This window comes from Myxine glutinosa, chromosome 2, assembly GCF_964187855.1.
Source record: "Myxine glutinosa chromosome 2, kmMyxGlut1.1, whole genome shotgun sequence".
Lineage (NCBI taxonomy): Eukaryota > Metazoa > Chordata > Myxini > Myxiniformes > Myxinidae > Myxine > Myxine glutinosa.
Genome location: NC_136262.1, coordinates 167,050,350 through 167,063,500, shown reverse-complemented (window position 1 = coordinate 167,063,500; position 13,151 = coordinate 167,050,350). Strand labels below are relative to the sequence as shown.

The 13,151-nt window shown below is 43.5% G+C and overlaps 1 protein-coding gene across 2 annotated transcripts in view; it reads left to right on the top strand.

Annotated features, from left to right (window-relative positions):
• The first annotated feature begins 2,435 nt into the window (after window positions 1-2,435).
• The window catches only part of EIF3J (eukaryotic translation initiation factor 3 subunit J), a 36,680-nt gene continuing 25,964 nt past the window's right edge, over window positions 2,436-13,151 (top strand). The window contains exons 1-5 of one of the 2 annotated variants that reach the window (XM_068106801.2): window positions 2,436-2,547; window positions 2,661-2,758; window positions 5,142-5,196; window positions 9,566-9,624; window positions 12,428-12,524. In XM_068106801.2, the coding sequence (XP_067962902.1) occupies window positions 2,520-2,547; window positions 2,661-2,758; window positions 5,142-5,196; window positions 9,566-9,624; window positions 12,428-12,524 (337 nt within the window). In that variant the 5' untranslated portion in view covers window positions 2,436-2,519. Of the gene's footprint in view, window positions 2,548-2,660; window positions 2,759-5,141; window positions 5,212-9,565; window positions 9,625-12,427; window positions 12,525-13,151 lie in introns of both variants that reach the window. The other variant, XM_078771908.1, reaches the window with a different exon arrangement.

Sequence of the window (13,151 nt, the reverse complement as noted above, 5' to 3'; positions counted from 1 at the left end):
TCACATGACTGTATATATATGTATATATATGTATATATATGTATATATATATATATAATTATATATGTATATATATATATATATATATATATATATATATATATATATATATATATATATATATATATATATATATATATATATATATAGCAGGATATCTCAAAAAGTTATGCACGGATTCGGACGAAACTTGGTGGAGAGATTGGGTTTGTGACAATGAAGAATTGATTTGATTTTGGTGAAGATCCGAATCCGGATATGAAAATGTTAAAATTTTTCAAGTGATTTTATTCATTATTGAATGATCGGGCCAAAAACGACATGCATATGGCATGATATTTCAAAAATTGAAGACAAAATTTATGACATTATGACAAAAAATATGACAAAATTTGGTGGATTTGATGTTTCGATGACAAAAACAAACCGATTAGAATTTTGGGTCAGGTTCGAATCCAGATTAGGCCTATCAGTTGGATACAAAATCAAAATGTAACCTGTTCACCTCTTTACCTAGTACCGTTCTAGTTACCCTCTCCGGAGGAATGACACCCGGAGGAGAGGGTATTGCATTGAGTCAGTTCGTTTGTCTGTCTGTCTGTTTGTCTGCACAAAATAAATATGATTTTCTCTGCAACCGTTGGTCCGATTGACAGGAGATTTTCACCATAGGCGCAACTCCACCTGTATAATTTTTAATGATAATTATGACGTCATAGGTCACGTGGTACGGGCGCCATCTTGGAAAAATCAAAACACGTTGCACCTCTATATCTCCGAAAGCACTGAATAGAAAAAAATTGAGACATGGCTCATTGTAAAGAACTCTCCATGGGGAATAAAATATGTTAATGATGATGTCATAGGTGCCTCCATTATGACGTCATAATTCGACAAGTATAAAACTTCATCCGATCAAGATTAAATTTCTTGAGCATCATCTGGGGATAAATTGGTGGAGAAAAAAAAATGATGACGTCAGACACGTGGTTCAGCCACCATATTTGTTTTAGCCCAAATACCTTTAACAGCTGTTCACCACCATCTTTTATCTTCCCCCATCCAAAACCTTCATCTTTTCTACCCCCGCTAATTCACCCCAGATCCACTTTTTTGAAATGCCGACTTCTTTCATGGAAGTCCTAGCAGTGTCCATGTGTTTTCTACCTCTCCCACCGCCCCCCCTTCCCATGCCCCTTCAACCCAAGCCCTCTCCCTCCCACAGATTTCCCGACGTCCCTGTTCTCTGCTGTTGCACTTGTGTGCTTCCCTCTCTCTCCCCATCTTGTCTCCCGCTCCCTTCATTGTTCGTTATTTGTGTCAGTTTATTTTTATGTGTTAATGTTTGCTCTTACACGAGCCTCGATCTTGTACACAAAAAGGCCTTAAAAACCACTGAAAACACGTCCTGGCGAGGGTCGGCAATCTCTGATTTGTCTTACTAGCTTGTAATTGTATATGTGAATACAGTGGGGGAACCTGCGACCAGAACTTCATATTATAAACACTTTTATTTTTAAACTTTAATGTGGATCGGGAGGGAATTTTATATTTTATACTTTGGATGTTTCCTAGTACTGAAGAAATAATAATTGTCTCTAAAGGGCTGATGTTGTTGTTAAGTTAAGGCTATCCTAACACTCAAAATAAAAAAAATGTAGTAATTAATGCTCTGAGGAAAATAATTGGTAATTTATCGTCAGGGCTTCGATGTTGAGGTGGTGTATAAGCAAAATTTCCATTACAACGGAGATGGTTTTTTTTACCTTTCTTACGTTAGGGGCACGTGCACGGTACACGAAGAACGGATGACGCATTGGGGCGCTGCTACCGGAGCGTCACATGGAGGGGAGGGGTTCAGAGTCACACTCACGTGACATCATCTTCTTTCTCCACGGTCGCAGCAATTCTTTATTTACCTTCACTGACATGATACGTCAATTTAGAACGACCTTGCTTTCTGTTGAGTTCGTCCAAAAATGTCGGAGGTGCTATTAAAATCATCAATTCGAAATTATTCGGAGTTTCCGAATTTCGAGAAAGCGGGAAGTTCAAGTGGAAGTTTGTAAAATTTGGAAGGAGCTGAAGGGAACCACTACTTCATTGACTGAGCAGTCAGATGGCATATGGCAGCGGGAAAACCAAACTTGCGGAATGGAATCTGAGGGAATTTCAAAACGCCACATTGCTATCATTCACGGTCACGTGGTGTTTTCGATTTGGAGGGGTGGGGGGGGGGGGGGGGGGGGCAAAAAACTGGCAAAAAGTTACCTATTTTGTGTAGAATGACATCACTTCATCTGAAACTACTCCGATATTGCAGAAATAACTCAAACCGAATCAATTTATCACATCGTCGTTTCTTTTTCGATTTGTGGATTCGCAAAGAATGAGAGAAAACAATTACAACAACAACAACAACAACTACGTGGGGTCGCGACGAATCGGCGAGAGCCTTGTCCCGGCATCCTTAGCGGCTGTGCCGATTTCCCAATCGGACCCGCGGCGGATTCGCCGGCATGGCCGACCATGAGATTGAGATGTGGGGTGAGGAACTGAATAAGAATGTTTCGAGATCGTTTTTGGCAATTTCTGGTAAAGGAATGTGGGTTCGTGTGTGATGTTTGTCCTCATAACGTTCTCTTGTGCGTCCATATCAGACACAGAGGACTTCGTACCTGAGGAGGTGAAAGAAATCATTACGCTGCCCCAGCACGTTGACAGGTGGGAAGGTGAGGACGAGGATCAAGACGTGAAGGTAACTGAACAACGTGCAACACCTCAAGACTCAATTCGGTTCTTTCTTTTCTAAATATTCTATCGGTTTGATTTATGATATTCATATTGGTGTGTTCTCTACCACACCATGTGCGTGCGTAAGTCTCCTCCTCCTCTTCCTCTACCCACCTCTTTCCGCTCTCTCTATACAATATACATACTCTTTCTTCTCTCTTCACTCTTTATTTCTATCCTCTTTCAATCCTCTCCACCCTCTTTCTCCTCTCTCCCCCTCTCTCTTCACTCTTTCCCCTCTACTCACCTCTCCCCCCTCTCTCTCTCTTTCCTCTCTCTCTCTCTTCCTCTCTCTCTCTTTCCCCCCTCTCTCTTTCCCCCCTCTCTCTTTCCCCCCTCTCTCTTTCCCCCCTCTCTCTTTCCTCTCTCGTCAGCCTCCTCTTTCCTCTCTCGTCAGCCTCCTCTTTCCTCTCTCTCTCTTTCCACCTTCCTCTCTCTCCACCCTCCTCTTTCCTCTCTCTCCACCCTCCTCTTTCCTCTCTCTCTCCACCCTTTTCTCTCTCTCTCTCTCTCTTTCTCTTTCTCTTTCTCTTTCTCTTTCCGCCTCCTCTTTCCTCTCTCGTCAGCCTCCTCTTTCCTCTCTCGTCAGCCTCCTCTTTCCTCTCTCGTCAGCCTCCTCTTTCCTCTCTCGTCAGCCTCCTCTTTCCTCTCTCGTCAGCCTCCTCTTTCCTCTCTCTCCGCCTCCTCTTTCCTCTCTCTCCGCCCTCCTCTTTCCTCTCTCTCCGCCCTCCTCTTTCCTCTCTCTCCGCCCTCCTCTTTCCTCTCTCTCCGCCCTCCTCTTTCCTCTCTCTCCGCCCTCCTCTTTCCTCTCTCTCCACCCTCCTCTTTCCTCTCTCTCCATCCTCCTCTTTCCTCTCTCTCCACCCTCCTCTTTCCTCTCTCTCCATCCTCCTCTTTCCTCTCTCTCCACCCTCCTGTTTCCTCTCTCTCCATCCTCCTCTTTCCTCTCTCTCTCCGCCCTCCTCTTTCCTCTCTCTCCGCCCTCCTCTTTCCTCTCTCTCCGCCCTCCTCTTTCCTCTCTCTCCGCCCGCCTCTTTCCTCTCTCTCCGCCCTCCTCTTTCCTCTCTCTCCGCCCTCCTCTTTCCTCTCTCTCCGCCCTCCTCTTTCCTCTCTCTCCGCCCTCCTCTTCCTCTCTCTCCGCCCTCCTCTTTCCTCTCTCTCCGCCCTCCTCTTTCCTCTCTCTCCACCCTCCTCTTTCCTCTCTCTCCGCCCTCATCTTCCCTCTCTCTCCACCCACCTCTTTCCTCTCTCTCCACCCTCCTCTTTCCTCTCTCTCCACCCTCCTCTTTCCCCTCTCTCCACCCTCCTCTTTCCTCTCTCTCCACCCTCCTCTTTCCTCTCTCTCCACCCTCCTCTTTCCTCTCTCTCCACCCTCCTCTTTCCTCTCTCTCCACCCTCCTCTTTCCGCTCTCTCCACCCTCCTCTTTCCGCTCTCTCCACCCTCCTCTTTCCTCTCTCTCCACCCTCCTCTTTCCTCTCTCTCCACCCTCCTCTTTCCTCTCTCTCCACCCTCCTCTTTCCTCTCTCTCCACCCTCCTCTTTCCTCTCTCTCCACCCTCCTCTTTCCTCTCTCTCCACCACCCTCTTTCCTCTCTCTCCACCCTCCTCTTTCCTCTCTCTCTCCACCCTCCTCTTTCCTCTCTCTCCACCCTCCTCTTTCCTCTCTCTCCACCCTCCTCTTTCCTCTCTCTCCACCCTCCTCTTTCCTCTCTCTCCACCCTCCTCTTTCCTCTCTCTCCACCCTCCTCTTTCCTCTCTCTCCACCCTCCTCTTTCCTCTCTCTCCACCCTCCTCTTTCCTCTCTCTCCACCCTCCTCTTTCCTCTCTCTCCACCCTCCTCTTTCCTCTCTCTCCACCCTCCTCTTTCCTCTCTCTCCACCCTCCTCTTTCCTCTCTCTCCACCCTCCTCTTTCCTCTCTCTCCACCCTCCTCTTTCCTCTCTCTCCACCCTCCGCTTTCCTCTCTCGTCAGCCTCCTCTTTCCTCTCTCTCCACCCTCCTCTTTCCTCTCTCTCCACCCTCCTCTTTCCTCTCTCTCCATCCTCCTCTTTCCTCTCTATCCACCCTCCTCTTTCCTCTCTATCCACCCTCCTCTTTCCTCTCTCTCCATCCTCCTCTTTCCTCTCTATCCACCCTCCTCTTTCCACCCTCTCGCTACTCCTCCTCTTTTGTATCTCTCTCTACCCTCCTTGCCCCCCCTCTCTACTTTTCTCCCCCCCCCCCCCTTCTCTCTCTACCCTCCTCTTTTGTATTTATCTCTTTCTTTGGTATGTTCCTTCTCATCTCCCAACCACCACCAACATCTGAGCACCATCACTACAATTACTCTTTCTGTGATGTTTCTTACAGGATAATTGGGATGATGAGGAGGAAGAGAAGAAGGTTGAGCCTATGATTGTTCTGGGTAAGCACGTGAATGGTTTGTATCCCTCCGCTGCCAAAGGTTATGTTTTTCAGGTTGCCTTGCATTGCCTTGCATTGCCCTGCATGATGATTTTGATAACTTGTGAACCACTGTTCAAAGGAATTTTGAACAAACTTGATGCACGTATGGGCTGCATTGCAAAGATGAACTGATACAATGTTTGATTAAACAGAGCAAACAAAAGAAACTGTTTAATTGGAAAGTCATGTACCCTTTAAAAATCCCCTAGTTCTTAACTCGAGTCAGAAGCATCTGATGTTTTCTTTCTTCTCCATGTCTTTTCTCTCACGCTCTTTCTCAGGTGACTTTTGATTTTTCACGTGACCTTTCATTGAGATCAAACATAATAGTGGGTTGACATGTAATGTAGGCGGAGGCATATCCATCGACACATTCATGTCAAATCCTACTTTCTTGTTTCGTATAGTGCTCTATTCTGAGGTTTGATGCATTTGTAATGCCATTGAAAGGTATACAAGGCCTGATTGCCTTTGGTGTTATACTTGGTCAACCTAAGGGGTGCTTGCAAAGTCACTCATAGCTGGATATTGATTGGTTTATCAGACTATTGACGATGCTATTTCTCAGATTTCCATGAGTGGGATAATTCTATTGATATGGATAATGAATGGATGAAATCACCAGAACCTTGAGGTATGTTCACCAGCATGTGAAGCAAGAAGAAGCTGACGTTTCGGGCGTTCGCCCTTCTTCGGAGAAAAAAAGAGCGAAGGTCTAGGGGCAAACATTGATGATAGGTGGGGGTGAGTCAGAGCAGGGTTAGAGGCCAGGATTCCCAATGATGGGGAGGGTCATGGTTGAGTAATCAAAAGTCCAGGGGAGTGGGACTGGAAGAAAAGTGAAAAACAATAGGGGTGAGGGGGGAGGCTGTGGGTGGTGGGGGCAGGTGGAAACCTAACAGAGGATTAGTTAAATAAATTAAAGCAACATTGAAAAGTAATTTAAAATGTATAAAAACTAGAGAGTTCGTTGAACACCTAACCCCATGCAGTCTTGAGAAAATGACCATGGGACGGGTCTTTTCAACTCTTGTTTTGCATTTTCAAGCACTATCTGTTTTAGTTTTCTTCGTGAACTTTGAATAACAGGTGCGATAGCAACCATACAAAGATGGGTCAACCCGAACACTCCAGAGGTGAATCTTCCACCAACTTCACCCTCAGACCACGTGGCAAATTTGATTGGGCGAGTCGGCGTACAATTTTACCCAAGTGCTGCTAAACTGGAGGGTTTTTGGAAGTCCCAAGAAGGCGCTTTGTGTTATCGTGTTCAACTATATCAATCGGTTGAAATAAAATAAAAGTTAAGGTTGGAGAAAAAACCCCAAAACAAACCATTGAATTGGAAGTTTACTGCTGTTGAAGGAGCGTTTTTTACAACACGTTATATTCGGTCTTCATGCCTGCTTGGGTCCTTTATGCCATCCCTAAAACAGTTTCCTGTTTGGAATGATTTTCAATTTTGTTTGACTGCCAAACTTTCAGGCAGACTGAAGCGAGTGCATGTGCGAACGGGACCACACTCCGTACAATTTGCCAAATTCAGACTGAAATACTGCTAAACTGGAGGTTTGTGTTCTGCATTGTTCAAAATATAAAATTAAATTTTTATTAAGCGGTTCCTCAATCATAGAAATGGAGTGAACCAAATGCTTTACCCTGATTTGTGTTAAGCGCACAGTATGATTAATCATAATAATATGCCAAAATAGTAAATGAAGTACCCAAACTACAAAAATAAAACTGATATATGTGGGTTAGTGGAATAGGAGAGAGAAGAGGACAAGAGGGTATCCTGTGTGTGGCGGAGATGGAGATGGAGAAGATCCTGTGGGGGGTGGGGGGGGGCAGAGAGGAGAGTGATGGGACAATCCTTTGGGGGAGGGGATGGGTAGGGAAGGACAGAGAGGATCCTGTGGTACATTCTTAAAAAAGAGAAACAAATAAGTTGAGGTGAGCAAGGGATTCTAGATTTTTGGAGTTTCACCATAAGAGTTTGCCTGGGGACCGCGTGGGCCCTGTATAAACCTGGTGGGTATGGGTGGGGGGGTGCAGAGAGAGCACGTAGAGACCAGAAAGGAGGCGGGAGAAGACAAAGTGACCACCGACCTATCTGCAATGTGAAAATGATGTAGGCCCATCATTTCAGCTTCAACACAGAATATTCCAATGATCTTGAAGGCCTTGGTTTCATGGCATTAAGCTGAGCAACATGTGAGTTTGGGGCACCACCTGAGGGTAGAGCAGTACTCTATATAAAGCTGAAGATAAAGGCCTTTTAGGTGGATTAGAGTTCATGTGTGCGAAGGTAGGAATTTACATGACTGAGGATGTCCAGTCAGCGTCTGGCTTTGGAGATTAACTTAGAAGTACGGTTGACCCAAGAAAGATCACGGCTGATCTTAAGACCCAAAAGTTTGAGTGACTCAACTTCTCTAAGTGGATTGTTCAGTTAGTAGAAAGGAGGCTTTGCCAAATGGTCAAACTGGGGGGGCATGGCTGGTGGTGCAAGTGTTATAAGAACAAAGGGGAAACTACACACAGGAAATCTACCCTTATACCCTTCGCATATGGAGACAAATATACACTTACACGACATCCGGGCCTGACTTGATTACAGGAAGGTTTCTTCTTTTTCGTGACAGTGGGAGCACACTACCCTATACAATCCTACCTTGACTAAGGTATTTCATTACCTACCCCCGCCCCTCCCCCCATAAACATAACAATATTATTCACACCCGTTGACTTTTACCCATTTTGTTGTTGCAGCCTGAATTTAAAATGGATGAAATTAAAAACTTTTGTCACCGATCTACAGAAAGAACCGCATGATGACAAATTACAGCTTCGGCAGCGAGTACAGCTTCAAGTCAACTTGGGCCTGTCTATATCAGCTTTGCACATCTGGATTTGGGGAGTTTCTCACATTCTTCCTTGCAGATTTGCTCAAGCTCTGTGAAGTTGGATGGGGAGCGTCGGTGAATAGTGATCTTCGTCTTTCCAAAGATTCACAGTGGGATTCAATTTTGGGCTTTGACTGGGCCACTCTAGGACATTCACGTTCTTGTTCTGATGCCATTCCAGTGTTGCTTTGGCATGCTTGAAGTCATTGTCCTGCTTGAATGTAAATCTTTGCCGCAGTCTAAGGTCTTTTTGCTCTTTTAAACAGGTTCTCTTCAAGGATTTGCCTGCATTTGGCTCCATTCCTTATTCCCTCTATCCTTAAAAGTCTCCCAATCCCTGCCGCTTAAAAGCATCCCCACAGCATGATGCTGCCACCACCATGCTTCACAGTGGGGATGGTGTTAAATGGGTGATGAGTGTTTCTGCCAGATGTAGTGCTTTGCATTCAGGCTGCTAAAGAGTTAAATTCTCAGCTCACCAGACCACAGAATATTCGCCTCATGCTCTGAGTCTTTCATGTCCCTTTTTGCAAACTCTTTTGCCTTTCTCAAGGAAAAAACTGCCTTTTCTCAGGTTCAATTGCTTCCATCTGGCCACTCTCCCATAAAGCCTGGATTTTTAAGTGCTGCAGAGACTGTTGTCCTTCTGGGAGGTTCTCCAATCTCAGTTGAGGAACTCTGTAGTTCTGTCATTGGGTTCTTGGTCACCTTCCCGACCAAGGTCCTTTCCCGGTTGTTCAGTTGAATCGGAGGGCCATCTCTAGGAAGTGTCTGGGTAGTTCTATATTTTTTCCATTTCCTAATGATAGAACTCACTGTGCACTTGGGAACTTTCAACACTTGAAATTGTTTCATATCCTTCCCCAGATCTATGCCTCCTCAATTCTATGAGTTATACAGACAAAAAAAAAAAAGTTGTTGGAGAGACAAAAAAAAACTCAATTTGACCCATTTTTAATTCAGGCTGTAACACAACAAAATGTGAAAAAAGTCAAGGGGTGTGAATACTTTATTTGGCACTGTATATACTGTATGTGATTTGAGCAGCATTTTGCTACTGAAGATTGCACGCATGACTAAATCCATCCTTTTTGGAGTTGTTTAATTGTTTCCCGGTCGTTGTATTCTGCCTGGTGCTAAAATTCAAGCACTGTTTTTTTAGAGGAACTGAGTTACTCGTAGAGGAACTGAACGACTTTGAATGGGAGATTAACGTTCCAACCACAGTGGCTGAAACAGTCCATCCTGATGCACATCACCATTAACAGATGCTCTGTCTCATAAATACTGCATTTATTAAGTTAGCAAGCATGCAGCACTTCTCCAGCTGCAAAAATTTTATTGGAACATGTTGTAACAATTTTCCACACTAAATGTTGCTGATCTCAGATTCCATTTTTTTGTTTTTGTTTTTTTTATCAGCGAAACCAACAGAAAAGAAGAAAGGAAAATTAAAAGCTAACATTGAAGCAAAAACAAAGGTAATGTTGGAATAAGCTTTGAGCTTTGGACTGCTGCCATTCTTCTCGCCCTTTCATCCCTCCCCTCCTACCCCCGCCCCCCATTACCAGGCATCCACCATGTTTCTATGGACAACTGGACATGTGATAATGAGGAAGGAGAAAAGACAGATGGATGCTATGAAAATTTTAATCTACCAAAATAAAACAAGTCGATCCAAGTAGATTGTAACCAGCTTTTGCAGGCTTTTGTAAAAGGAGAGAGGAATTCAGCAGTTGGGTATTTCGGAGATTGCAAACTCAATTAGTTCATTGTTTGGAATACTTATCCTCCCTCTAGGCTATGAGCCAGACCCCCCAAATTGACCGGTCGGTACCATACAGATGGAGTAAGGCTCATTGTGATTTTTAGCAAGATATATGTCCCTAGATATGAAAAAAAAGTGATACCAGTGTATAACTCTCGGCCATCTCTGTGTTATCACCCGAAATATTATTATACGCCCGCTTCGCTTCGCCAAAAAATGTGATATTTGCTAAAATTGGAATAAATATGTTTTTAAGGACCACAGAGTGCCAATAATTTGCATACTGGATGCTAACTAATATAGTAATAGAAATATAGAACATTTGTGGGGGTTATTTATCAAATTTTTGATATAATGACAAAACATATGTTAAATTTAGTGAAAAAGTGGTCGAAATCGCTTGAAGTTCAGAATTCACATTGTACATTTTTGTCAATATTTCAAAAATGAAAACTCCCAGAGTAACATTTGACCCCTCAAAGTCTTCGCAAGGAACCTTCAGTCAAGATGGTTGAACGGTTGGTTGAACGGTTAGGGGGTATGGTTGAACATATTTTGAACTTTGCCAAAATATGTGCCCCAAACAACCACCATATTACAAAGTAATGATATATTCCAATGCAGTGGTTCCTTGCGAAGATTTTGAGGGGTCAAATGTTACTCTGGGAGTTTTCATTTTTGAAATATTGACAAAAATGTACAATGTGAATTCTGAACTCGAAGCGATTTCGACCACTTTTTCACTAAATTTAACATATTTTTTGTCATTATATCAAAAATTTGATAAATAACCCCCACAAATGTTCTATATTTCTATTACTATATTAGTTGGCATCCAGTATGCAAATTATTGGCACTCTGTGGTCCTTAAAAACATATTTATTCCAATTTTAGCAAATATCACATTTTTTGGCGAAGCGAAGCGGGCGTATAATAATATTTCGGGTGATAACACAGAGATGGCCGAGAGTTATACACTGCTATCACTTTTTTTTCATATCTATGGACATATATCTTGCTAAAAATCACAATGAGCCTTACTCCATCTGTATGGTACCGACCAACCCCCTTGGCTCATAGCCTATAATAATATTTCGGGTGATAACACAGAGATGGCCGAGAGTTATACACTGCTATCACTTTTTTTTCATATCTAGGGACATATATCTTGCTAAAAATCACAATGAGCCTTACTCCATCTGTATGGTACCGACCAACCCCCTTGGCTCATAGAGGAACATCGTTATGTCCAAAGATATGTGGACAGGATGTGATGCGATATAATATATCTTAACGCTGCTTGATTGGATAGTCACATAAATCAACCACCAATTATTTGTGAAGTCAAAAGGATGCTCTACCGAGTGCCATTCTACTTTCTTCTCTTTTGCCAAGTGTCGCTCTGCTCTGAATTATTTCTCATTTGTTTGTCTGTCTGTCCGCACAGAACAAGTATGCTTTTCTGTGCAACCGTTGGCCCGATTGACACGACATTTTCACCACAGAAGCGCCTCCCCTGTATAAGTTCTTAATGATAATTAGGACGTCATAGGTCACATGCCACATGGTATGGGCGCCATCTTGGAATAACCGAAAAACTTTGCACCTCCATATCTCCAAAACCGCTCCATTGAAAAATTGACAACATGTCTTATTGTCAAGTACTCCCCATGGGGAACAACATATATTCATGATGATGTCATTGGTGCCTTCATTATGACATCATAATTATACAAGTAGAACGCTTGATCCGATCAGTTTGAAATTTATTGAGTGTGATCTACACAAACATTGTATGGAAGATTTTAATTGATGACGTCATCTTTCACTTGGTTCGGCAGCCATATTGGATTGAACATAAATCTACGTCATCGATAAACTACTCAAACACAGCAGCAAATAAACACCATACAAACACGTCTTAGCGAGGGTCTGCAATCTCTGATTGCTCTTTCTTGTTCTTCATATAATTTATTTATTTTTCTCCTTGCAGAATGCAAGCACAATCTATTAGTTATTTGTATAATTTATAATCTAGACGTTGCAAAATATCGTAATAAAAGCGCAGTTGACTAACGCTCTTTCATGCCCAGCCACTGAAGTATCGCACACACCACATTACTGCGAAGGAACTGGATAACATTAAACTCATCCTCAGTAATTACCTGGAACCATTTTCCACTTCCGAGGTCACTCGAGGTTGCACAGCCATTTCAGGAAGGAAGTAAGTGGCCACTGGTCACGTCAAGTAGGTGGTCTTTTAATGAATGATCATTCACAGAAACTCTATTTTGGGAGGACCTTTCAGTGGTCATTGAAGGGTTCAGTCTTTGAAGCAAGGTGGCCATGTGTGTTGTGTGCTATAAATACAAACAGGTCTACATTGTTAAATTGTATTATTATTATTTGGCTGGAGGAGAGCAAGTAACCATGGGTCTTTTTTATTTTAATTTTTTTCCTCCATGCATATGATGAGCTATTTACCTGATATTTGCATCCTCTGTTTACCTGGACAGGTGGAGCAGCTGCAGCCCGAGGATGCTCTTGCTGAGAAACTGAGATTACAAAAGCTGCAGGAAGAGGCAGATCTGCATGTTGCTTGTGAAACATTTGGTATGAAGGACTGTAGGTGCTGTGTTCAGTGATATATATATATATATATATATATATATATATATATATATATATATATATATATTGTTACAGACGTGGCTTGGATGTTATTTACCGAGCGGTTTTATGGTATGACCACGTCTGCACAAGTTACCCGATTGTGCCCGAACGTTGACTAGTCGCGCGATGCTGGCTCAATAAGAAAAAGAAGACACCCGGCTGGATTACAATAACACAATACGACACCAGGGGTTCAGTTCTCAAGACCTCCGGAGGAGGTTATATTAAGGCGGAAGGTTAGATTACAACTACAAGAGGGACAGCATAGAAAGACAAGCACTTAGACACAATCTTATATTATTCCCAACAGACGACAGATAAACGGGACAAAGCTGACTCACACGGGGATTGATGGAAAGGACAGGCGGGTAGCGATGGCTCCAGGTGCACCTGGGCTCAAAGGTCAGAATCGACTCGGTCCGGTCCAGAGATGCGGGGAGGTCGCAGCGCTCGGATGGCGTCTTGTCTGCTCAAGCTGGGGGCGCATCTGACTCAGCGCTCGCAGGTGGCTTTCCTTCTCCAAGCTGGGTGCGCATCTCTCGTCACATCCGGCGCGTGGCCGCGTAT